General features: G+C 37.4%; 1 protein-coding gene across 6 annotated transcripts in view; it reads left to right on the forward strand.

Moving 5' to 3' along the window:
• wdfy3 (WD repeat and FYVE domain containing 3) overlaps nt 1–27558 on the forward strand; it is a 97916-nt gene that overhangs the window by 10690 nt on the left and 59668 nt on the right. For all 6 annotated transcript variants that reach the window (XM_028033766.1, XM_028033761.1, XM_028033763.1 and 3 more), the window contains exons 2-11: nt 11138–11348; nt 12467–12590; nt 14039–14148; nt 16680–16901; nt 18006–18198; nt 19391–19577; nt 19991–20157; nt 21805–22284; nt 22803–22913; nt 25309–25502. In XM_028033766.1, the coding sequence (XP_027889567.1) occupies nt 11169–11348; nt 12467–12590; nt 14039–14148; nt 16680–16901; nt 18006–18198; nt 19391–19577; nt 19991–20157; nt 21805–22284; nt 22803–22913; nt 25309–25502 (1968 nt within the window). In that variant the 5' untranslated portion in view covers nt 11138–11168. The remainder of the gene's footprint in view (nt 1–11137; nt 11349–12466; nt 12591–14038; nt 14149–16679; nt 16902–18005; nt 18199–19390; nt 19578–19990; nt 20158–21804; nt 22285–22802; nt 22914–25308; nt 25503–27558) is intronic.

Here is a 27558-nt window from a genome sequence, read left to right on the forward strand (position 1 = left end):
ATCAGGGCTCATAAAACGGTCGTAGACAGCAAAAATATTCTAAAAATATCGCAAAAAACTAAAAGCTCCTTCATATTTAGAAGTTATAATAATAAATACTTTACAATGTGACTGGAAATTCAAAAATAAACGAATATTTAAGGCACATAATGACATTTTCAATATGCCCAGGGAATTATTTACTAACTTTTGATAAAGGCAGCTCATTCTTTTGCTAGATTAACATCCAGACAATAGCCAATGCCTCACAATGGTTGCTATGGGAACCTATTGTTAAACCATCAATGTTTTGTCATTTTAGTTAATGCACATAGAACAAAACACAATGCATGTAGTATTTTTGGTATTTGTTAGACTGGAAGCAGTATTAACATCTTAACGCATGAGCAGATCAGGCTTCTTAAAGATAAGTAATTGATAGAAATCGGTACACCGGTATGAGAAAAGTTAAATTCCTGGAAGGTTAATCAATATTTTTATTTTGCCCATTGGAAAGAGTACAAACAAATCTTCTCCATGCTTTTTTTTTCTTGCATTTTAGAACTTTTTCTTTCCAAATTGTTTATTTTACGTTGTTTTATGGATTTTTTTAGATGCCTGTCTCTGTTTTTGTTGATTTAAATCAGAATCTGCCAAGTGTATTCACTGTTTTGGGCTTAACTGTAAAATTAAAGCAAAATCAAAACTAAATCTGTTGTTGTTCTTAGTAAAAAAAAGAATAATTGAGAACTTTATTCCAGTCAAAGCGTCACCGATGCTTCTGTAAATAAGTATACTTCACTTTATCCATGAATCTAGCAAATATTACTATAAAGGAAAGCAATAGCTGCATGTTAATAGTAAAATGAATGGCAGATATAACTCTAGTCTTCTAGGACGTCCTCACACCTCTGTGCTTCCTCTAACCTAACGTTAAACACTTTGCAGAGGTGGCAGATACACTCACTTAGGAAAAACTTTCACACTGATGCTATTATTACAGCAAATGAACCGATTTGCCATGGTGTGTTCACAGACTAGAGGAAAAAAATTCTTTGCATCTTCACAGTGGAGCTACTTTAACATGAAAATCGGCCAACTGGTCACCTACCAAATGATCAGAATATTTCTTACACAAATTAATCAAATCCTGCAGTGGATTTTTCTAATGTTTCCAGCACAGACAGTTTCTCTCTTTGAAACCAAACATACCAGCATTTGTGTGGGGGGTTGGAAAGAAATCAGCACTCTGCCAGCGTGGTCTTTTAGTTTCTCTGAATTAGCATTTTGTTGGGAAAGTTTGTGTTTTATCTCGCTCCTGTCAAATCCCCCCCATTCCTTTTCTCTTTCTCCTCCACCTTCCCCTGCAAACTGTCAGACAAGAGGCTGACATTACGTCACTTTCTCCAGAGGAACAACCACACAGGCTTTTGAAGAGCTGGGCCTTTCCAGGGCATTGGCTGCCTTCATCTCCCAGGAGTTACTGTTAACTCTTCAAGACGTTCATTGAAGCTGGCGTTCGCTTAAAGAGAGTGCTTTAAAAAATAAAAAAAAAGACGGGAAGACCCAGAAAACAGGCACAGATTCCCACTGCAAGGGAGTTGACATTCCATTGATGCCACCAACTCGTTTTCTTTGCTCCAGCCAAGACAAAAACATTTTCTGATGCAGTTTTTTCTGTTAGGAGCCCTGGCTGTGCCTGTAACATACAATTAGTTGTGACAAATGCACTTACTTTTTGCACTATGATGGTGATTCTTTGAACAATGAAGGTAACATCATTAAAGATGCTGTCTTTATCGTCCTTGTCATTTCAGCTTTCCTTGAAATTCATCAATATTCAGTGTGCCGTCTGCCTCTGTAGGTCAGGTCCTAGACATTGATAAAAATTTCTTTCCTATTACATCAGGACAAAAAGACAAATAATAGATGCACAATAACAAATTTTCCTGGACGATAAATGGTCCCAGAAGTTATTGCGATAAACGATAATATTGTTGTTTTAAAACTATTTTCAAGTAATATAATTGTAATGAAATAATAATGCAAGAAGACATTATTAAAGATCAATAAACTTTAAATTCTAATGAACACTAAGCACTGGAACTGGAAGACATTTTAAATATCCAAAATAAACAAACAAGACATCAGAAACAGCAAATAAAATGAATTATGGAATCTCGGTAAACAAATAAAGGAGCTAGCTGAGACCAAAACACCAGACTGAAGACTGAAGACTCTCTCTAGAAAGAGAGAAAATAGAATAAAAATAAATCATGCTATTGGAAATTGAGTGTGTTTTATTTATCATGCAATTAATTGATTTATTGCTTATGGCAACAGGCCTAGTCGTTTGGCCTAACCTGGAGTTTTCGATCGGTTGCACACATACTGTAAGAGTCCGTGTGTTCAGTTCACCAAACAGGAAGATCGGTGACATAGAGCCTGAAATCTGGGCCACTTATACTACTAAAAACACAGAGGAAGAAATATCAGTAAATGTAAAAACGTCAAAATTACGCTTATGAGACCAATTTTTGGATTTGTAAATGTATTATGAATGTACTTCCTCTTTAAACTTCTGCTTTTTTAATACAGTCAGATTGTCACGATAAATTTTACTGGACAATAAATATTCACAGAAATAGTTGTGATAAATGATAATATTGTTTTTGAGACCATTTTAAAGTAATAGATTGATAATAGCATCATAATGCAAGTTCGCCCTAGCAAAGATGAATAAAGTTTGATTTTGTACAAAACACAACAATAAATACAACAGAAATAAAAACCACACATAACCCAAACCATAAACAAAATAAATTATAAAGTCTCAGTAAACAAAATCTTAAAATTAAAATAATTTAAAGCATTATTCAGATGCTTTAACTTTAGCATCTGAATAATTGCTTAATTGTACCTGCAGCGCCATCCACTGTTTAACATAAGAACTATAATGGTTGTAAAGCTAAAATATGGAGAATTTTAATGAAAACCTGTTTGCAACTGGTAACTTGCTACTCTAGTGGAATAAAAAAAAATTGCAGAAAGTGGAACAAGAAATATCGGTAAATGTAAAAACGTCAAAATTATGCTTATGAGACCAATTTTTGTATTTGAAATGTATTATGAATGTACTTCCTCTTTAAACTCTTTTGCTTTTTTAAGTCAAAAATACAGATGTTCTGCTACTAGCTGCAACTCCTGTAAATGAGAGAAAGTTGGGCATTTGCCAAGTAGAGAGGTATAGTAGTAAAGAGGTGTTCTTTGGGTACAATGTTAGAGAACTTTAGGTTTTTTTTTTAACCTTTTATTAAAACTCTGCCGACTCTCTGGCCATCCCATGTGTGAAAATCTAGCTCCACAGCTGCCAGTGTTGGGTGGAGAAATTGGTATTCTGTAAGGAATTTAAATTGCTTGTGCTTGCAGTTTATTCTCTGCAGCCATTTTGCACCAGGAGATAAGAGAGACTCGCATCTCTGTGAAGAAATTAGCTATGCTCAGTTGCCAAAGGTGTGGGTAGGTTGCTTTATACTAAAATGGAAAACAGGCTGATTATGTGATGGGAAAACTAGATTTGATAATGAAGATATTTTAGGAGGCTGGAAAAATTAACTTGGCAAGGAACAAAGTTAGCATCTTGTTGTGTGGCTGCAAAGCGTTTTCTTTTATGTTACTCTTAACAACTCTTATGAAGCCCAAGTGGCATCATGTGACTGCAGACACTAATTTAATTATTTTTTTATTGTACTTCGCTAATTTGTAGCAGCTTTGTTCAAAAAGTACATAGTACAATGACAGATTCCTCATTTTCTTCCATCTGGAGTTTAAATTTGGTCTCAATATTTTGTAGCATTTATTGTAATAATGATAAAAAGTGATAAAATATATTTTTGGCATCAGACTGTATGGCTTTGACCTCACAGCACTTCAGTCAAAGCAGCACAAACACAAATGCTTCTCTTCATGAAATGCACATTTTCAGCAACAAGGCAATTCAAAGTGCCTTTCATAAATAAATGGAAAATAAAACAACAAACAAGCAGAACTTTATATTGCAGTGACAAAGTAAGAGAAAACTTACTTTGGGTTTGAGATTTTAGCCTTGATTTTATGGAACTCTGTGTTTCAGCAGTTTTGGTTTGTTTCAGATTAGTGGAGCATAAAAACCGAATGCTGCTTCTCCCTATTTGGTTCTGATTCTGTGGATTTAAAGTAGACTTTAACCAGAACACCAGAGTAATCTGAAAGGTTGACACAACAACAAGAGATCTAAATTATTCAGTGATTTATAAAGTAAGAAAAGTGTTTCAGAGCCTTTTATCTGAGACTACAAGGGGCCAGTGAAATTTCCTCTGATCCTTCGGTGTTTGGTTCCCATGTGGACTGTCATATTGTGTCAGCTGCTTTTATTTAATCATTTGTGTGTTTGGCTGGTAACTTTGTGGTCTGGTTACTGTGTAGCATCAGATCATTAATCAGTGAGGTTTGACTTGATTTTGCTCCAGTTTTTTTTGTTTTTTGTTTTAGAAGGCGCAGCCAAGCGGTAGCATTGTTCTGAACTTAAACAGATTCAAAATCAATTTTTCTGTGGAGCGATTGCTGCTTTTGTCCTACTGTTAGAAAAACTGCAATGCCAATAATATTTGTAAATATTGCAATTCTCAAAGATCAATAAACTTCAAATTCAAATGAACATTGAACACTGGAACTGGAAAACATTTTAAATATCCAAATTAAATAAACAACAGAAACAATAAATACATTTAGTTTTATTGTCTCTTTAAGCAAAATTATCCTTACAAAAACAAAGCTAGCTGAGACCAAAGGAGCAGATTGAAGAATTTTTCATCCATTTTTTGGTAGAAAGGGAGAATAAAAAATAAATCTTGAAAATGGAAATTATTGAGCCTGTTTTAATTTAACATAAAACTGATTAATTATTTATTGCAAAAGGCCTAAACTATTATTCAAAACCTTAATTTATCACATTATAACCTGTTCTATAAGTCTTCTAAACCCACCACCATCTTTCTGGTAAAATGTCTATTTCTGTTCTACCAGAACCAGAGAAGGAAGTCTGCAGGACTCGGGTTGCTGTAGGTGGAGTGAGCGCTAATCCTTCATATGTCACTGCCTTCCCTTTTGTTGGTTTTTCCAGCTCAGCCTTATGCTGAAGTCGTATGACATGTGTTTGGCCCAGTTTGCGGTCCGGTTCCTCGCTGTGCTCCGGCTCCGCCGTTCTCTCTGCACTCGTATCTGCTTCACTGGCTCTCTGTTACATGGGCTCCTCGCAGCAAAGCCAACAGTCAGCATTGTTCAGGAATAAATGCTGGCTTTGATGTGCTTCAGGGATACATTACAGGACAGAAATAGATGAGCTGTTTCAGCATAAACATGTAACAATAAGGGGAAACTCATGTAATGTTTTTGTAATATAATTGACCTCAACCCATTTGTGGTTATTTGCTCTAAATAAATAACAATAGTCATCAATTAATCGATTGTTTGACAATTATTCGGTTAATTGGATAAGAAACTTGGTACATTCTGCAGATTTGTCATGTAATCATTTTTATACAACATTAGAAACACATTGAAAGATGCAAATAAACAAACATTTTTTTTCCTTTTAAGTGAAAAAATAAATATTTTATTGCCTGAAATGCAATAACAGTATTCCTTCAGTGAACACTTGTAGCAAAGGATGCATCTGTTGATTATTTTTGGATCAACCAATTAATATTTAGATAGCAAATGGTGATGAATAGATTTTATTTTTACAGCATTTAAACCAGGTGAAGCTAAAACTATGCTACTCGAGGAATTCTAGTTAGAAAATATCTACAAATAGGGTCTTTTTTTACCCTTAAATGCAAAATATTTGTAGTTTTTATAATTTTTTTTCTTACTGATCTGAATATGTTATGTAAATACTCCAGTTAACATATTAAATTATTTAAATAATTGTCAACGATTACAATTCATTCTACTAATCCAATTAATCATATCAGCCCTATTTACATGTCCGGTGTTTAATTTTTAAAACTTTGTAACAAATTTGCCATTGACTTGGTGCCTCATTCTTACTTCCTTTTCCTTTTGTCCTCAGTAAACCTCAATTATATTCTGGTTACAGCTGTTCTGATAACCATTTCTTATTTAATTTTTGAGGTTTATTATTTTACAAAATGGCCATGAATGCTGAGAAAATATTCAGATCATTGGAGCAACACTTTGGCTAATCTTTACACCAATTTGACAGTTCTAGAATAGTTTCTTATTGCAGTTTGACCTGATCCAAGCTGATCCGACTGACGGTTTCATAACGTTTCCTACATCATAGAGTGATGACTTGGGGCTCGTCGGGCCGGATATATTTAAACCACTTCTGCTTTTGGTTCCTTCATTTCTGATGTCCTGCGAGTTTTTCTTCTTGCCTGGAAGCTGTTCAACAGGACACGACCCGAGTTTCTATCTGAGCTGGCGGCTAAAGTCTGGACTTTAGTGCTGATGCTACTAAAGCCACTTCTTGACAAACACGCTGTACACCAGCAGCTTTTCCCCACAAGCCCCACAGACTTTCTGCTATCTGACCAGTTGAAGTAGAAAAAGCCAAAAATCCAGTAGAGAGCTAATGTGGATTTGTGATTAGAACTAGCATGTTATTAGGAGTAAAATAGAAATAAACAGTGATTTGTGTCATAGTAGGAAGAGGAAGAATAGTCGCTGTAGAGGAACTGATTGGTGCGGCCCACAACCTGAGAGAAAATCTGCAGAGATCACCATGTTCTTCCTTATTTACACTCTTAAAACACAAAGTTTTACCAAGTAGTTTTGGTCTAGCTTCTAGTGAAAATAACTCGATACACTTGAAATAAGACAAAACTAACTTAAAAGTAACTTTTCAGTTACAAGATATAGGAGCTTGTTTGATGTCAATAATTTCTTAAAATTTGCAAAAAAGTACTAATTCCATTGGCAGATTATATCACTTTTAAATAAATAAAACAAAATGCCAATTATATTCTGGTTACAGCAGTTCTCAATGTCATTTCTAATTTAATTTTTGTGGTTTATTATTTTACAAGATGGCCATAAATGCTGAGAAAATATTCAGATCTTTGGAGCAACACTTTGGCTAATCTTTACACCAATTTGACAATTCCAGATTAGTTTCTTATCGCAGTTTGACCTTATCTCTCCAAACCAGGGGTCTCAAACTCCAGTCCTTGAGGGCCGCAGTCCTGCAACTTTTAGATGTGCCTCTGCTGCACCACACCTGAATAGAATAATTAGGTCATTAGCAAGGCTGGGAGAACTGATCTACACAAGGAGGAGGTAATTAAGCCGTTTCATTCCAGTGTTTTGTACCTGTGGCACATCTAAAAACTGCAGGACAGCGGCCCTTGAGGACTGGAGTTTGGGAGACCCCTGCTCCAAACTGATCCAAAAGATGGTTTCATAGTGATTCCTACATTCTTGAGTGATGGGGCTTATGTTATTGATTAATAATATAAGCAAATATATTCCTTAATATTTGCCAATATTAAGCAATTATTAACTCTAAACATTTCTTGCTGAAAAGTTACTGGTAAGTTAGTTTAGTCTTTTTTCAAGTGGTCTAACTTATTTGTACTAGAAACTAGAGGAGAATACATAAAACTTCGTGTTTTCGCAGTTTACAAATAAATAGGCAAAATAAATTAAAAATAATAACACAGATTATTCATGATACATTTCCATCTCTATTCTGGAAATGAAAGCATGCACAATAATGGCTACCTGTTTCTTAAGCAGCACAGCTTCTAATATCAGGAGTGGAAATTCGATTCTTTTCCCTGGTGATTAATTTGTGAATCAGTTCACACCCACCGTAGTTTCACGTAGGAGCTCACAAGAGATTTTTCTTTTCCCAAGAAAAGTCTCTACAGACCAGTGTTGTTAAGAATTTCATAAAATGCCAAAGAAGATACTTGGAATTTTTGTCTAATGATCAGAAGAAAATAATAAAAGTGTGGCAATATTTTTGTTCTCTTAACTTGTGCAAAGCGGTAAGCAGGTGAAAATGTTTTCTAAAAACATTTTTAAGATTGTTGAGGCGATGCTTTTCTGAAACCTAAATGAAAAAAATAATTTCCCTCTTTAGAGCTAACTGCAACTAAACCCTGCAGAAGCTTCTGCAATAATTAAATCAATACAGCATTTTCATTACAGAACAGTACATTCTCAGAGTTATTATTAAACATTTTAAATGTTATTTGATCAAAAATCTGTTTTATACTCTTCAACATATAGCAAAGCTATCATGCCATACAGTTTAGAAGAGCTGCCTCTCCAGGCCTGATACAGATAACATGACTTTAATCTCCATCTGCTCCAGGCAGGGTTATAACCTTCCTTTGAAAGCCTACACTTTTATTGCTGGACTTGTTTTAGTTCCTTATCTCAGACAGGCAGAGCTGCGGGTTAGTAAGGGCCGAACGCTGTGCTACGCTGCGCTACGCTGCTTCCAGACACCCGCTGTATTGTAAATGTCAAATCCTTCGCCTTTCAGGTCTCTGCTTTGATTTTTTTCCCCATCATGTGTGTAAAATGTGTCTGAGACCAACACAGCATCCAGCCCTGTCTCTGGTTATTTTCTGATGAAATCTTTGGCCAAGCTACAGATAAAAGCCACAAAGCTGTGATGTGACTCAACGGAGTGACTCACAACACGATTACAGCAGTATTTGTTGTTCCTTTCCTTTCTGGCTTTTTGGTCTTACGTTGACTAAACACAGTTAAGAGATGTTTAAATGTTAATTTGTTTCCAGATCCCGCAGTTCTGACGTGATTGTTGAGAGCTTGCTTTGTAAAAAAAAAAAAAAAAAAAATTGTTCTCCACTTGGAATAAAACGGCAGCAAATGGCGGCTGTTGCATTGTGTAGCGGTTGGTTGGAGTTCATGCAGAGGGCAGCACTGAGGTTTTGCTAAAATGACTTTCTGAAGTCCTTAGTCTGGAGTAATGTTGTTACAGTCACAGATGCTAGATTTGTGCCAGCCAGCTGTCGGATGACTTCATGATGCCGCTCTCTGTGTTCCTGCATGACGGCATTTAGAGCAGGCATGTCCCAAGAGTTCAGCTTAAATATGAGAATAGAGTCTGAAACCACTAAGAGTTGATGAAAATGGAAATTTGTGAAAGCATAAGAGAAAGATTTTTACAGATTAATGAAAAACAATATATATATATTTTAGGTACAACAGTAAGTATTTTTCTTTAAATAACTTGTCTCTGCTTTCATTAAATGCAAAACACAGAAGCCAAACAGTTAAAGATATAAAAATGATTAAATAAAATCCTCTGGTAACCTGAGTGGAGATAATTATAAGGGCTGCTCATCAATTTAAAGCAACAAAGCTTCATTTTCCAGCTTTCATTAACTTGCTTATGTTGACAGTAAAAGCATTTTCTCCTACAAAATAACTTGATGAAAGAGTGGGCATATGAAGAGGAAAATATTATATTTTTCAAGGTTAGACTCTTCCTTCATTTCCTTACATTATTATTCTGCTGTTTCTGGTTGTATTATTGGATGTTTATGTACTCTATTTAGGCTCAACGAGTGTCTCCTAGCAACCAGCTCAAATAGTCTTGAGAGATGCTGGCAAGTGGAACAAATGGCTAAATGTACTGATTCTCAACTGTTCTCTAGGGAACAAGAGCTCAAAATTAATAACAGCGATGTTTGTTTACTTGTTCCTATTGTGTCAGAAAAAACAGACCATAAGCTGACAGTAACAGTTCTCTATAATCATCTTACATAATAATAACATGTTTATTTTGGGGTAATAAGTTATTGTTTTGACATATTTGTTGCTGTCGTAAACCACAAAAAGTGTTATTAAACTATTTTTGTTTTGTTTTTAATAAACTAACAGAATTTTGTATAATCAAAATAAGTGCAGGCATACGGACGACATTCTTCTTTTATGTAGTGATATATTTATTGCAGACATGTCACCCCCTATAGGCCAGGAATGGTTATTACAACTGTTTATACATTTTTCCAATATGAAATGGATTAACACTGGAGTGAATATAAGTAGTAGTTTTGTTAGTTGATCCCTTATGACAGGGGAGACCAAAATGTGGCCCGGTGGCCATTTATGACCCTCGGAATGATTTTGCATGGTCACTGATTGGAATTCATGAAGGGTTTTAATTTCACTGGCAATTTAAGAGATTGAGCAAACATTTTAGAATAAAGAGTCGTTCATGTTTTTTGTTGTTGCTGAGAATACTGTATGACAATTGATGCTACATTTCAGAAATGATTTGCCTTTCGTGTACTGCGGCAGATATAACATGTATTATAGATCTGTTGTCTACAAAAGTCATCATTAATAGCAATAGATAATACATCAGATAGACTATTCAATATATATAATGTTCTCTAGATCCGATCCAGAACTATAGCACATCCTGGGGGATGTTGGCATCAACTCACTCACTCACTCTTTGGTTACCTAGCAACAACTTGTTGCGTAACTTGCGCAGCAGCAATTTAAGGTTTTGCTACCATGACTCAAAACTGCTTAAAAAAAAAAACAACAACATCGTGGAGTAAAAACTGTGGATAAAACTGTAAATGTCATGCCACCAGTTTAGTAATATTTCAGATATTTAAAACAAAAGTTGAATCAATAATTATTGATATTGACTGATATGAAACATTTATCTCGTCCAGCCCTACATTATAATCTACAAAATACGAAACATTTGTTTCATATTTTGTACTTTCCTCAAACTTTTTAGATTCTTAAATATCCTTGCATAAGAAAGGACATAGTTTAATGTAGACATGCAGATGTATCTTTATTAACATTGGTATTGGTCGACGTTAGTCGTTTTTTTAACATTACCAGTATTGGGCCGATATTGAAAATTATTATTTCCATCTTGTTGCAGCATTTGTCATCTAAAGAACAAAATCGGGGTTAATTGTGTTTCTACTTTGATCGCTAGCTGTGGCATTTGCTGTTTTGGAATGAAAACCAGTTTTTCTTTTTTTGACTTACAAAAGTTTGATGTTTTCATGATAGATTTGTCACATTAACCTGAGTATAAATCACTGCCTCAGTCTCTGAGTTAAATCTGTTTTCTTCTCCGCAGGGCTGCCTTTGCCCTGACAAAGCCGCTCAAGATGAACATGGTGAAAAGGATCATGGGGCGGCCGCGGCAGGAGGAGTGCAGCCCGCAGGACAACGCGCTCGGCCTGATGCACCTGCGGCGCCTCTTCTCCGAGCTGTGCCACCCTCCTCGTCACATGACCCAGAAGGAGCAGGAGGAGAAGCTCTACATGATGCTTCCTGTGTTTAACAGGGTAAGTCGCTCCAAACCAAGGCGGCTCAATACAGATCGTCTCCGTTACATTTGTTCTTCGGAAAGAGAGTAGTCAGAACACCTACCAAATTAAACCAATAAATTACATTATTCTCACCTTTTTCCATTTCTGACAGTATCAGCAGAGCTATAAATTAGAGGTCCACTTAAAGAGAATTTCAGAACATAGCACCTCTTTTTATTATGATTTACAAAGAATATATTAACTTTCTTAAGCTGTGAGTGTTGGACATTTGACACATTTGCAAGAGTTAAAAAGAAATTTTGTCTTTTTTTTTTACAAGACGAAAACAATAAATCATGCAAATGGAAATTACTGATCTGATTTTAATTTATCATGTGATTAATTGATTTATTGTTTATTGTGACATGCCTACGTATAAACTGAATTTAATTAACTAAAATTTTCTAATTTGTATTTTTTTAAATATCACTTGTATCTGTTGAGACTTGTATGTCAAACTACATGTCACAATTCATAAATAAGAATAGAAAAACATGGCAGCGATCTTGAATTTAAATAATACAGAAAGCTGGGCTAGAACTACAGAACAACACCAGGTGCTTGGCATTAGCATTATGTTCATCTTTTTTTGCCCGTTGTACCACAGTGAGCCAGAAGAGGTTTAAATTTGTGTTTTTTCCATATAAAAACTGAGAACATAATGATGACTGCTTTTCCAACTCTCCTGCCTGCTGTAGTTATAAAACAATCCTCCATTTTTGTTCTGCATGCAGCCTGGTTGAGTGTCCTCGACAGACTGAAGAGCAACACTAAGACTTGTCAGCTAATTATCCAGCATTGGCAGCGATTCAAGCACTGGTGGTGTAATTTAATGTCAGATTTCAGAAGCACACCCTGTGTAGCAGGCCCACTTTCCTGTCAGATTTACTGGAGAAATAAACACGAGGAGGAGGCTTTGTTCACAGTAGTGCAGTTTTATCTTCAGAACAAAGGGAAAATATACACCTTTATGTTTTCTAACACACATTTGTCATATTCCTTAAGCTGTAAATGTGAGGAATCTGTTACTAAATGATGATATCTGTTTCCTTACTTTAAGCAGCTAAACAAAATCTGCTCTGTTTTCTCTGGAGGTTTTTGGGAATGCTCCGCCCAGCAGCATGATGGAGAAGTTCTCCGACCTGCTGCAGTTCACCACCCAGGTGTCCCGACTCATGGTGACCGAGATCAGACGCAGAGCCTCCAACAAATCCACAGGTGAGCTGGGCATTTATTGTCTCTTTCTTTAAGAATTTTGATTATCATTGTTACAATAAACTGCAATTAAACCGTCCTAAACTGTTGGAACTGTTAGTTTTACTGTTAATGCAGTTACTTTATGCAGATTAGTGATACAAATCCACTTCTTTTTATGACTGAAGAAGCATTTTGACAGGGTTAAGGTTGTTGAGTTTTTCATTATAGCTTGGTTTTATTTCGTTGGTTTTTAATTCATTAGTTATAATTACTTTTTAGAGCGTGTTTGCTAGTTTTTCTTATTAAAATATTGCTTAGTTTCAGGTTAGTTGGGTGAAGAATACTCAACAGGAGATACCATTTTCAAAAAATATATTCAATTATTGTTGAACAACCAACTGACTGTAGTTTTATCCCAACATTTGCTGCCACCATTTTGCAGACTCGAACCCAATATTTGGTTATTTTGGTCTTAAACATTATTTAAGGTGGTGTTAGAAAGGTCTAAATTTGACTTTGTGACACACAGAAGCACAAAGTATTCTGAAAGGAAAGGAAGCTTCTGGAGTCCTCCAGGGGACAAAGCTTGGTCCTGTGACTTTAGGTTTAATGTGACCAGTTTCACTGCAAAAACACAAAATCTTACCAAGTAATTTTGGTCTAGTTTCTAGTGCAAATATCTTATTACACTTGAAACAAGACAAAGCTAACTTATGAGTAACTTTTCAGCAAGAAATAGGAGATTGTTTTAAGTCAATACATCCTTAATACTGATGAAAAATGAATAGTTACGTTGGCAGATTATTTCACTTATGACATGGGAAAATGTCATATTATAAGTGAAGTAATCAGCCAGTGGAACTAGTACTTTTTGTCATTATTAAGAAATTATTTACTTAAAACAAGCTCCTATATCTTGCTGAAACACTAATTGTGAGTTAGTTTTGTCTCATTTCAAGTGTACTAAGATATTTGCACTAGAAACTACATCAGAATACTTGGTAAGATTTTGTGTTTATGTAGTGTACGGTTGGTTTGCGTTTCAGGAAGCGGTGATCCAAACTGCAATTTTCCTGCAAAGTTAGTTACAGACTCCTTACAGGCCTTTTCTCTGCCAGCAGGGAACATTTATAATTTCCCCAGCTGATCTTTGTAGCTTGAGTCACGAGTTGAGTCGTAATGTCACATGAGTCAGCAGCTCTCAGTCTTCATCTGATGGGTTTTTTCTGGCCTAGCAATGAGCAGCTTAAGTTTGGCTACTGGATTTTAGCCTGAATGTCTAAAGAGAGTTCACTGGTAACAGTTTTGGTTTGACAAACCAAGGAGCCTCATGTGTGCTTTCCCACGTCACATCCTCCATTATGATTTATCCACTCTGTCTGCTCATTGTTCCGGCGGCCATCTGCCTGTAACAGTGTGCCGTCACCATCCATCTGTTTGACCGCACGGCCGTGTGTTTCCTCCTGCAGAAGCCGCCAGTCGAGCCATAGTCCAGTTCCTGGAGGTGAACCAGAGCGAGGAAGCGAGTCGTGGCTGGATGCTGCTGACCACCATCAACCTGCTGGCCTCCTCTGGACAGGTCAGTAAAGAGACCGCTGAGCCAAATCCATCAGAACATCTGCAGACTGTCCTTTTATTGCAGGAAGGTTTTATGTGCCACTGCCTACCAAAGTATTAACACGTTTTTGAAATTTTCATGTGTTGAGCCGCAAATTTCTCCATGTTTTTTTTATCAGGATCTGACATTAATTCAGACTAAACTATTACTGTTTTTTGTCAGTAACTTGTATTTGTTAAACACCGGAATAATGACAGAGAATATGTTTGACATTTTTTATTTAATATTTTCTTATAAGACTGATGTGATTATTTGTATTAATCGTGATTAATTGAATATTGAAATATTACATTTATCACTTCATGTTATAGAAAGACAGTTAACCGTCTTGATACACTATCAATCCAATTCAATCAATCAAGTTTATTTAATTGAGCCTTGAATTCATAAAACACAAAAGTACTAAGTTATAAAGAAAACACCATACAGTCAACAATTGAACAGACATTATATTTTGATTAGTGCATCACCAAATTCATCCACATCAAATATGTTGGTCAGTATTTCATTTATTATGATTGGTTCAAACGCAGTTCAAAACGAGTGGGATTTTAGCCTTGATTTAAAGGAACTCAGTGTTTTGGTTGTTTTGCATTTTTCTAGAAGTTCTAAGCTTTTTAAAGGGGACGTATCATGCAAAATCAACGTTTTGAACTTTACATCATGTTATGATGTTATCCCCCCCTCCCCCGTTGGTTCCTTCAGACTAGCCAGCAGCAATTAGCAAACACCTTATCAGCTGAGCTCATTATGGGAGCTACTTGTCAATGAAACGTTAATAACAACATTTTTAAAGGGTTAATAGAGGAGTCATGTTGTGAAGACTTCCTGGAGGTGGAGTTTCAGGAAGAGCAGGAGTTTTTAAAGAGACAGAGGCCCAATTTAACGGCGTTAAATTACAAAGTCAAATTTATTTTAAGTCATATTTGATATATGTAGTAGTTCCATAACAACTGACGGTAAAATAGTTACTTAAATGTTGTTTAAAATGTCACTACGTGCCTGGAAAATGAATCGTTAACTTGCATGCCTGGTGTTTTAGACAGTCTTTGTCTTTGTGTCTCAGACAGAACACCAAGGCTCTCCCAGCCTCTGTAAACCTGAAGTCACCTTGCTTACTTTTACAAGCCCCCGCTGTATTTTTCGCTTTGCTTGGTTTAATAGGATGCCGTTCAGACAGAGCTCAGCCTCTTTGTGTCTCTTCCTCTTGACAAGCCTCGACTCTTCCACCATATTTCCTTCACAGCCTCCTTGTGTCACTTTTACTCACACTTTCAATAACGTCTGCGTGGCGTTCACCGTGACTTTTCGGGCTGCGGCAGCCGTCGATCCTTCCATTTTGGCCTGTAAACACTCACACACACTTCACCTGTTACAGCTGAGGATCCATTCCTCGTGTTATCCTGACTCTCCTTCACCAATCGTTGTTTTATTCCTCCATTTTTCTTCTCTCTCCTGCTGTCCTTCATTGATCAGAAACGGTGCGTTTCAGAGCGGTGGAGAAAATACTGCGGTCATTTCTCTCCGCCTTTATTTGTCTCTGTATGTGTGATAATTATCATAAATTAGAAAGTGTGTGATTTAGTCACTGTGAGCTTTATTTTCAGTAAGTGTGTGGGAGGCTGTTTCATTATCTGAATCATTCGCTGGAGTGAGCACAGTTCTCTGGTTCGCCATCATAACACCAACTGTAAAGTGCACACATTGAAACACACACTTCAGGCCATCATGGCCGCTCTCACTTTTGTTTTCTTCACAGCAGCTCGGCCAAGAATCCACAACAGAATAACAATTTATCAGCGTCATGCTAAAAATAAAAATGTTTTAGTCTTTATTTTTAGCAAGCTTCTGCTTTAGTGTGGAAGCTCAGTACTGGTCAGTTTTAAATAATTTTCTTCTCATAATTTGCTGTGATAAACCTTTATTTTGTTCCAATAAACAGCATCAACCAGCAGGATGTTGCATGGCAGGAAGTAATAGAATTGAAATTGTTTTTTTATAAAGTGCCTTGAGAAAAAATGTTTTGTGATAATAAACAGAATAAATAAACTGTATAAATGAACTGAATTATATCTGATTATATGTTTATTTTTGTAAATATTAAGTTATTTTGTATATGTTTTACTTTTTTTATAGTAAAAAAATTAAATGCTAATGTTGAAGTTTAAAGTAGGACTGATATGATTAATCGTGATGAATCGATTACTGAAATAATCGTCAACTAATTGATTGTTAACTGGCGTATATAAAGGCCATTTGGTGAAATTAACAATATATTCAGAGCAATAATTAAGTCAAAATTGTACAAAAAATATAAAAGAAGCCATCTTTGTCTCTAAATATGTTTTTGCCAAAACTCCTCCAATGACCTAGGATTGGCTTCCCCAGCTAAGCTATGGTGTCCACATTAACCACTCAGCTCTGATTTAGGAGCCGCTTTCCTTTTTTAATTAACATTCACTAAATCTCTGTCCTTCGTCTGCCCCCAACAGAAAACAGTGGACTGCATGACAACCATGTCCGTACCCTCCACCCTGGTCAAATGCCTCTACCTGTTCTTTGACCTGCCCCATATGGCCGAAGCCCCAGTGGGCCCCACCCCGCAGCCGCCACAACCCCCACCCAACCAGGAGAAGACTCCGAGCCAGGCCCACACTCAGCCGGAGCTGCCGCTGGCCGACCGTCGAGCGCTGCTCCAGAAAGTCTTTGTCCAGGTAGAAAAAATAAATGGTTCTTTCAGCTTTACATTCTGTTCATTGTGCTGTAGGACAGCAGTCACACCAGTCACATTTAGTCCGCTTTAGTCCAACTCCAGACTGTTTATCTTGAAAGTCCAGTTTGTTTGGGGAGATGTGAATGTGCAGTCGAACTGATGAGGACCAAACTTACACCTACAAACTTCTTTCAGTTCAACTGAAGTGAACTCTGGTGCCGATGAAATGTAAATGGATAAATAGCTCATGAACTAAAGACAAAAGAGAAATCCTACAACTGCTGAAATCTGACACTAGTCCAGTCTTGTTTACAGTTCAAGAAGAAGGAAGTTGCGCTCAGTGTTTTCTTCAGCGAGTTTTGTGTCGTTTCCTTCAGTGGTCCCCATAAGTTAGTTTATAGTCCAGTAGACTCGGTTTAATTGGGGACCAAAGTGGCAACATTTGTTGCATTTTCAGCTGCTGCGTTTCTCTTTCACAGTGCAGTGCTTAAAACGAACAAAACCCTTAAAAAAACTGTTGTCTTCCTTACCTGTGGGGGCGCTGCACCAAGGAGCATTGAAAGAAACAACCAAAAAGCTCTGAGGAAGACACTGAACGCAACTCCCTTCTTCTTGACATGGAAATAAAAATGAAGTGGTGTCAGATTTTAGTGGTTGTAGAACTTCTCTACACAAGCCATTTTTCACGCTAGTGCAAGAGTCTCGTGTTTGTTTTGGTTGTGTTTACCCAGAATGCCCTGCACTGTAGTCCACTTCCTGCTTTTAGAGCGGTCTCTGGTTTGCTTGGTGTTCACAAATGCACCAAAGTTCACTTCAACCGAACTGAGACCAAGGTTTGTATGAGGACCAGAGTTCGCTTTTTTGTTCCACATCAAAGTTCGATTAGCATTCACACATCCCCAAACAAACCAGATTAAACAGCTGGTGTGAACGCATCCTAAACATGGCAAATCATTTTGATTGTAGAAAAATAACGTGGGGTATATCAACACTGGTGTAGACTTTTGACCCAATCAGTGATCCCAGCTGCAGGAAGAAAGTGCTTCGACACTTTTTTCATGATGCAAGACGCTCATTTTCATTTTGCTCCATTTTACGATCACAGATCCTGGTGAAGCTGTGCACCTTTGTGTCTCCGGCGGAGGAGCTGGCCCAGAAGGACGACCTGCAGCTGCTGTTCAGTGCCATCACCTCTTGGTGTCCTCCTCACAACCTGCCCTGGAGGAGGAGCGCAGGCGAGGTGCTCACCACCATCTCCCGACACGGACTCAGCGTCAACGTGGTCAAATACATCCACGGTACGACATTCATGTTTGATCCAATGGAGCGTGTGTGTTGTAGGACCATTATCAGTTCACACAATGTCAGCACTGTTACAGTAAAACTTTATTAAATGTGTTCGAAACAAAATCCTTTGCAAAAAAAAGTGCACAAAAATGTAAATATTAACCAAATAAATCAGCATCAATATAATAGAACAATGTGAATAGAATATACAGAAAAGCATAACTTAAAGCTCAAAATATTTATTGTATATCTGACAAGAATTATAGGAAACCTATAAAGAAAAATTCACATTTTGCACATTTTTATGCTTTTCTACTGCTTCTAAAAACAGCCCATTGTTTAAATAAACACCCAACTGCTTTTTGGCAAGAAGTTTATGTCTTTTGATGTCTGGAAAATGAGCTCAGACCCTTTACCTAGCAACCCCAGCAAAGCCCAGCCCAGTTACCTAGCAACCCAAGCTGAGCTTCAGCACGTTTGGTCAACTGGTACAGTGGCTGCTGGAAAACACAAGTATTTTTAAAAAAAATTACTAATCCAGAAGCTACTTGCTGCATTCTTTTTCGTTGTGCAGGAAGCTCCACTTCTTCTTTTCAAAGATGTACGGTTGTATAATTGCTCATCTGTTTGCAGGCATTTTCATATTTGAGTGTAAATGTTGAGTTGGGGGGCCTAGCCAGCAGCAGCTTTTTGGGATTTAAAGTGACAAGAGGCCCTCAAACATTTTCCGTCTGAACTCACTAGACTAAAATCTCATTATCTATGAATAATTTTGTGCAAAAATGTACTGAACATGTTTTGAATATCCCATAGTCCTATCCTAATCTGTTCAAGGAAGTTTAATGGGTCACATTTAATGATTAAAGTTGAGCTAGAAGCCAAACTGAATAGTTTGGTTTAGTTTAATAAAGTTTTTCTCTGCTCCAAAAGTGACAGTCATAATAAAACAGTCAGTTTTAGCGACTTCATGGGACGAAAGGCCTGCAGGATAAAAGCGAATCCCTTGAAAAGGTCTGAACTTTTCACATTCGGACGTCTCCAGCTTTTTTTTGTCCTTCATGAAAAGTTTAACCTTTTCCCACACGAAGGCAGGTGGGAACCAGCAGAGAGTTCCTGTCCTGCAAGTAAACCCACGATGAAAGTGAGCAGGACATGGTTTTAATAACTTCCATGTTTTCTCCTCCATCTCTTTTCTCTTTCCAGAGAAGGAATGTCTGTCCACATGTGTCCAGAACATGCAGCAGTCGGACGACCTCTCCCCGCTGGAGATCGTGGAGATGTTCGCCGGCCTCTCCTGCTTCCTCAAAGACTCCAGCGACGTTTCGCAGACGCTGCTGGACGACTTCAGGATGTGCCAGGGTTACGCCTTCCTCTGCGACCTCATGCTCAGGTGCAACCAAGAGCGCCATGTTTTATTTTTTTTATTCATCTGGTTGTCAACAGAACAACCAGAAATATCTAAAAATAAATGCCAACTAGGGCTGGACAATACAGTTGAAAAACGTAACGCAGTGTAAGTGTTTCATCAATAATTATCTTTATTGATAATTGTCGATTAGTTTTTTGTTTTAAATATCTGAAGTACTGCCAAATTGGTAGCGTGACCCATCCTGTTTTATCCACAGTTTTCACTTCACGCCGTTGTTTATTTTTAAGTAGCGGATCGGAGTCCAGTAAATATTTTTTATATTGAATACTGAATATTCTGAGATGTATTACCTAATAATATCGATTATGTGTCTATCACCATATATATTACTGATTTATTCTCCGGCCCTAATACAAACTATTTCCTGTTTCCAGACTGGAACAGGCTAAGGAGGATGAGTCTAAAGACGCGCTGAAGGATCTGGTCAACCTGGTCACCTGTCTGTGCACATACGGGGTGACGGAGCTGAAACCTGCTGGTCTCACCACTGGCGCCCCCTTCTTGCTGCCAGGGTTCGTTCTCCCACAACCATCTGGGAAAGGTACGGTGCTGGAACTAGCAAAGCTTTCAAAATATTCTTAATATTCTGCCCTTTTCAATAGACAAATTTGGGTTTTTGGTTATAACCTCAATAATGAGCAACTTTGTAATTACCGCCTTCAAATTGGGCCTCTGTCTCTTTCAGGAAGTCATCACAACATGGCTCCTCTATTAACCCTTTAACAACGTTTTTACCAGCGTTTCACTGACAAGTAGCTCTTATGAGTTCAGCTGTTCCACCAGATGTTTGCTAATTGCTGCTGGCTAGTTTGAAGGAGCTGGATGGAAAAGCTGCAGGGGAGAGCTGCTCTGTAATTACAGAAGCTCGATATCATGGAAACTGCTCCTTCATCTTTTCCATTCGTTTAAATGGAGAGATGTTCTTGCAGTCGGGTGTTAGACTTGCCAACTGTTTAGTTAGCTTAAAGCTCCAAACTTGAAAAAGTCTTTTTGTTTTTCCCTCCTGCTCTTATCTCGCAGCCTGATCTTAATCTGGGAAATGACTTTGATGCTTGGCTGATCCCAGGAAGCTCAACCTGTTTGACAGACGCTGTGCTGCTCGTCTCGCTGCTGGAGACGCGCCCCTCCAAACATCCTGAATACAAATGAGAACCTCTGAACTGCTTCCCCTTGACCTTTAGTTGCTGAGCGTTTTTGGTCCGTTTTACAGAAAAGGCTTCAGGTTCTGCAAAGCTTTTAATGAGGGATAAAACTTTCATTCCCAACAGTTGATCAGTTTTATATGTTTGCTTTAACATTCACTAAAAACCCCAGAGTGGAGCATGAAAGCCTGTTTTAGCTCTACAGCATGAAATCACGCACACACGATCTCCCCCCAATCTCCCTGCTGGAGGACAAAAAGCTGCTCGCTGATCATGACTAGCATTGGTTCTAGCTGATAAGTTATCAATAACCCGCTAAATTTAAATTTCTATGTGTGATATATAAAAGAAAAGACCCAGTGATTTGCTACTGATTGCCAACACAATGACAACTAGATAACAAGTTCAAGAAAAAGTTTTATTCAAGAAAAAAATAACAAGGGAGAGAGATGTAGTTTAGTCATGCTAGCTTGACTTTGACAAAAGGAACATGTAGATGTGCTGTGGATTCGGTCTGTTTCCACCGCTGTGGTAGATTAGCTTCTATCTTTTTTGTTGATTCTTTTTCCTTCTTTGTTTTCTTCTTTTTTTGCTTTTATTTTTTGTTTTGTTCTTTCTTCCTTTGCTGCTTTCCTCCCTTCTTTCTGTTTTTTTCTTTCTTTTAGTTGTTTCTTTTGTTTGCTTAATTCATTTTTTGTTTCTGTTTTGTTCGTTCTTTGTTTGTTTTTAATCTTTGCTTTTTTCTCATGTTTTGTTAGTTTGTTTTTTTGCTGATTGGTTTGTTCTCTTTTTTCCTTTCTTTCTTTCCTTGCTTCTTTTTTTTTTTACTCTCTCTCTCTTAGTCTCTCTTCTCAACCTTCATGTCTTTCTGTGTAACATCTCAAAGAGTCTCCATCATCACTCATGTGTTTCTCTTAGTGAGGCGTGTGCTTTATTTCAGCGTTTGCTCGTTGTTGCTTCCAGTTAATATTTTTACCCCAAACAGATAAAAATTTTTTTCTTCAGCTCTTATCTCTATTTATATGTTGTTCTTGTCCCTCCTTCAGGTCACACAGTTCGGAACATCCAGGCCTTTTCGGTGCTGCAGAACGCCTTCCTGAGGGCCAAAACCAGCCGCCTGGCCTGCATGCTGCTGGACGCCATCGGGAACATCTACGCCGCTGAGCCGGCCAACTACTTCATCCTGGAGTCGCAGCACACTTTGTCGCAGTTTGCTGAGCGCGTGGCTAAGCTGCCTGAGGTTCAGACCAAGTACTTTGAGTTGCTGGAGTTTGTGGTGTTCAGTCTGAACTACGTGCCGTGTAAGGAGCTGTTCAGCGTGTGCGTGCTGCTGAAGTCCAGCACGTCGCTCTCCTGCAGCATCACCGCCGTCAGAACGCTGCTGAAGCTGGCCAGGCACGACCCCGTGTTCAGCGACGTGCTGCGGGAGGTCGGCCTGCTGGAAGTCATGGTCAACCTGCTGCACAAGTACGCAGCCTTGCTCAAAGACCCGACGTCACAACAGCAGCCGCAAAACAACGACCAAGGTGAGAAAAATTCACTGCAAAAACACAAAACCTTAACAAGGAATTTTGGTCTAGTTCTTGTGCAAATATCTTACTTCACTTAAAATAAGACAAATTTATCTAATAAGTAACGTTTTAGTCAATACCTTCTTAATATCGATGAAAAACTGTTAGTTACATTGGCAGATTATTCTACTTATGGGAAAAAGTGTAATAAAAGAAATATTTTACCTTTTGCATTAATATTAAGACATTTTTGACTTAAAACAAGCTCCTATATCTTTCTGAAAAGTTACTTGTAAGTTAGTTTTGTATATATTTGCAGTAGAAACTAGAGCAAAAATACTTGGTAATATTTTGTGTTTTTGCAGTGCAGCTGCCTCCCGTAACAAAGAGTGAATTTTAATAGTATTTTGTGACGTAAACAGTAATAATGAATTATCAATGTTAACATGAATAATTATCTTTCCAGATGATGCCTTGACTGTGTAGATAATTTAATGGTCTTTGTTGTCTTGTTGCTTTCTTTCTGCGCTCAGCTGACTGTAAGAACAACCCGATAGCGGAGGAGCAGAAGCTGCTGGCCTGGCTGGTGATGGAGACTCTGACGGTGCTGCTGCAGGGCTCCAACACCACCAACACCAACGCAGGTAAACACACTGCAGGCTGCACGTGCAGGGTGATTTTACAGAGAGAGGGTGAAATCTCCACTAACAGTCAGACACAAAGAGAACAAAGCTGCAGGTTGGAGGGTTTAAATCAGGCCAGCAGGACGTCTGACCCAAAGCAGGTCGACTACCGATTCAGGGAAAAGTTCACAGAATCAGACTCGGATCAGGAGAACCGGGATTCCTCTGTAGGTGGTCAACGTCCGTCTGTCTGTCTGTCTGTCCGTCCACTCTTCCATTAGCATGTCCATCCTTCCATCAACCATTCCTTTCTCTAGTTAGTTTTCCTTTTTTTCTCTCTTTTGTTAATTTCTTTCTTTCTTTGTCTCATTTGTTTTTTTTTCATTCTCTCTGTTTGTTCATTTGTTCCTTTCTCTCTCTGTTCATTTCTTTCTTTCTTTTTCTTCTTTTGTTCATTTCTCTTTTTGTTCATTCATTTATTTCTCTAATTATTTGTTCATTTCTTTTTCTGTTCATTTTTGTTCCTTTCTTTTCATTAATTTATTTCTCTTCATTTGTTCGTTTCTTTCTTTCTTTGTTCATTTGTTTGTTTCGTACTCTTCATTCACTTCATTTATTTCTCTTTCCTTTTTTCTTTCTTTCTTTTTTCTCTCTTTCTATTAACATGAGTAATTAGCAGGAGCTCTGCTCTCTCATAATTACATTCTAGGTTATCATGGTTTGTTTGTGTTTGCATCTTTGGCTCAGTCTGATAAACTCTCTAACTGTTGTGTTTAATTAACCCTGCAAATAATCTCCCATTTGTTTATTTTCCCTCATCCACCACAGAACAGTTCTGTTCAGCTTGTCGTTAATTTTCTATCAGACCACGAATGTCTCAGCTTTAACCTCCCAACAAACCCTGATAACTGAGATCAGAAAAGATTTTTCTACAATCGGTTAAATCTGAAGAGCTGGTTTCACTCACACCTCCTGTTTGCGTAGGGGTGTGTGTGTGTGTGTGTGTGTGTTTGTGTGTTTGTGACTCAGTCTGCTGGAGCAACTGGGTGAGTCACCAGAATAACCATCCTGCAGCTCTGCTCTCTGTGACCTGGATGGTGACTGTTTGTCGTCGTTAGAGGAACTCATGACGTGGGAGAGCTCTTCACTCTGATTACACTGCATTACGCACCTGGAGCGGTTAGCTGCCACTCTGACGTGACGGAGAATTGAAACAAGTGTTTGATATTTGAATAGACGAAAGAAAAATCAAGGAGCTCGCTGTAGGATAGTTAGAAAAAGAAGAGGTGTTGAGTTTGGGTTAAAAAAACATAATAATCAGATTTATGCTCATTGAATTTGAGGTGGCGTTAACCTCTTTGTTTATTGTAAATATATGAATTAAACCGTATAATGTAACATCTTGAGTATGTATGTATTAAATATAATTTTACATTATTTAAAATTAAACTGTCATAAAAATTGATTGAAAATTTGCAATATATATAGATATAGACTAGCTTATTTATTTTAATAAACATCACTGAAGTAAAGCATTGTTGGCATACTAGAAGTGTTACTGTTTTTTAGCTAATTTGACATATTCTTTTACAAATTTAGTTTGAACATAAACTAATTCAGAAGCAGCAGCATTGAGCCACCAATGCTGATTTTTAAAGCTGTGTACATTTCAATTTAAACAAATTCAAATTGAGCTAAAAATATTAGCCGTGCTCTGGTTAAGCTAATAACGAGCGGAGGTCTGGACAATATTAATAACAATATACGTATATCGCAATAAATACGTCATCAATATCAATACATAGTAAGTCTGATAGAATATTCAATATTCAATATATAGATATTCACTGAACTCGATCCAGAACCGCAGAGCATTCTGGGAAGTGTAGGCAGAGGAAAAAGCTTTAGCTGCTCAACCTCTAACAGCTAACGAAGCTACGATGGTGGCATCAACTAATTCTCTCACTCTTTGGTTACCTAGCAACAACATGTTGAGCAACTTACTAACTCTTGTGCTTTGGTTACCTAGCAACAACATGTTGAGCAACTTATTAACTCTTGTGCTTTGGTTACCTAGCAACAGTCTTTAGAGTAATTTGTGCAGCAACAGTTTCAGGTTTTGCCTCATAACTGCTTAAAAATTAATAACGTTATGAAGTGAAAACTGGATAAAACAGGAAATGTCATGCCACCGCCTTGGTATTATTTCAGATATTTAAAACAAAAAGCTAGAGAACTATTATTGATATCAACTGATATGAAACACCAATATTGTAATAAGTGAGCCTCAAAAAATAAGTTTGTTTTGATCATGTGATGACATCACAGCTGCTAACACTATAGAAAGCAGGTGGATTATACATTTTATTTGCAAGGACTCAGATTTTCAAAAAGAATTTTCCCCTCTCGTTCTCAGCTCTGTTCAGAGAGTTCGGCGGCGCTCGCTGCGTCCACAACATCGTGAAGTACCGCCAGTGTCGAGAACACGCCCTGCTAATCATCCAGCAGCTCGTGTTGTCGCCCAGCGGCGACGACGACATGGGAACGCTGTTGGGCCTCATGCACTCGGCACCATCCAGCGAGCTGCAGCTGAAGACCGACATTCTGCGGGTAATAAACACAAACGCTCAACTGTCACCAGAGTTCGGTAGTAACTAGTTACATTTACTCAATTACATTTACTTCAGTAACCTTTTTGAAAAAATTTACTTTTAAAAGGATTTTTATGACGTACTTTTTACTCTTACCTGAGTAATTTTATTATGAAGTATTTTTACTCTTTCTTAAGTAAAACATGTTTTAACCAAAACATTCACCAGAAGCAGACACACACCTGGAGTTTCTGTTAAAGTTTCAAGTTTTTTATTGACAGAAATTGATTTGGAGACATTTTCTCTTGCCTGATTTTGTTTGTTACTTATGCAAATTATTGTCATTTTGGTCCTGAAATCTGTATTTTGCTCAATCTAATGATGTAATTTTTAAATATTAAATGATTGATAATTTGATCAGTTACTCAGTACTTGAGTACACTTTTTACCAAATACTTTTTTACTGTTACTTGATTAAAAATAAGTTGAAGTAGAGCTACTTTTACTTGAGCATAATTTTTGGGTACTTTACTCATCTCTGTTCATCACAAAGCCCTGATGTCAGTCTCATAGAAAATATGTTAGTAATTCTTAAACTGGTGATTGTAAACAAGCCAAAATACAAATCTGACTCAATTACACCAATTCTGTTGGGAGAAATGGGCCAAAATTCAAGCAAAAGTATGTGAGAAGCTTGTGAAGGAATATCAAAAATGTTTGACCCAAGTCATACACTGCAAAAACACAAAATTCTTACCAAGTAATTTTGGTTTAGTTTCTAGTTCTATATTTTAGACTTGAATTGAGACAAAAGTAACTTCAAAGTAACTTTTCAGCAAGATATAGGAGCTTGTTTTAAGTAAATAAATCCTAATAGCGATGAAAAATACTAGTTCCATTGGCAGATTATTTGACTTTAAATATGTGAAAAATATCTTTTCATAAGTTAAATAATTTACCAATGGAACTGGAACTTTTACACCAATATTAAACTTTTATATCTTGCTGGAAAATTTCTTACAAATTCGTTTTGTCATTTTTCATGTTTACTAAGAAATTTGCACTAGAAACTAAACCAAAATTTATTCTAAAGCAGCGTCTGGTTTCAACTGTTTATCTTCATTCCAGCTTTGATTTTTAGGCTGTTTCTATAATTTAATTATTATACAGCCAGCCAAAAATAAAGCCTGCACCTCCAAAAGCTTGTCAGTAAATCCCGGTAAGAACGTTCAGACACGAAAGGGAGTGATCTTAAAAATCAATATGCATTTGTAGCGCTGTACACGGTAATTGCTTTAAAGCAGGATCTCTGAGAGTTAGGCGCACATAAAAGCTGGAACCGTACACACACTTTCACACACTGACAGGATGAGAGGCCGACTCAATTTCTCAGGCATAATTGCATTTTTAAACTCCTTCCCACTGCAGATGAAGTAAATCTCATGCCTTCTCAGGGCTTCGCCTGGATTAACTTGTCAGCATTTTACTTCAATTTCACTAATCATGGATTTTAATTATCACCATAAAAAGAAACTGCACGGAGCTTTAAATATGCCTTTTATTTGTGCACCGTAACTGAGAGAATTCGTATAAATCTTCGGCTCAACCCTGTGAAAGCCCTCATTTCATGTTTTACAGGGGAGAAGAATCTATCAGGGGTTTGTTGCATTAATCTTGCGTGTGAAATTAATGCCCCACACTCAGACTTTTAGTGCACAGCTGCAGCCTGGTGGTGATTTCCCAGTGTGAAGTTAGAGGAAGACGTCTTCAACATCCTGTGATTGGTTTAATAAAACTTTGTGCTGACACTAGCAGGACTTTGTTAATGCAGCAGGAAACAGCTGGCTGGTTTTACTTCTTCTTTGTTACTGGTGATTGCTATTCCTCTCTCTCTGTAGCTTTAGTCAGACTTTCAATTCATGGTTGCCATAGGCGACAGTAAACAGAACGAGTTTCACATTTGATTTTTGCACAATTCCTGACTGTATAAACTCTTTGACTGAAATGATTACCGGTAATCGGTGAAATCATGACTAATCGGTTATTTAAATAATTGTCAAATAATTTAATGTTTC

The sequence above is a fragment of the Xiphophorus couchianus genome, chromosome 12 (genome assembly GCF_001444195.1).
Source record: "Xiphophorus couchianus chromosome 12, X_couchianus-1.0, whole genome shotgun sequence".
Classification (NCBI taxonomy): domain Eukaryota; kingdom Metazoa; phylum Chordata; class Actinopteri; order Cyprinodontiformes; family Poeciliidae; genus Xiphophorus; species Xiphophorus couchianus.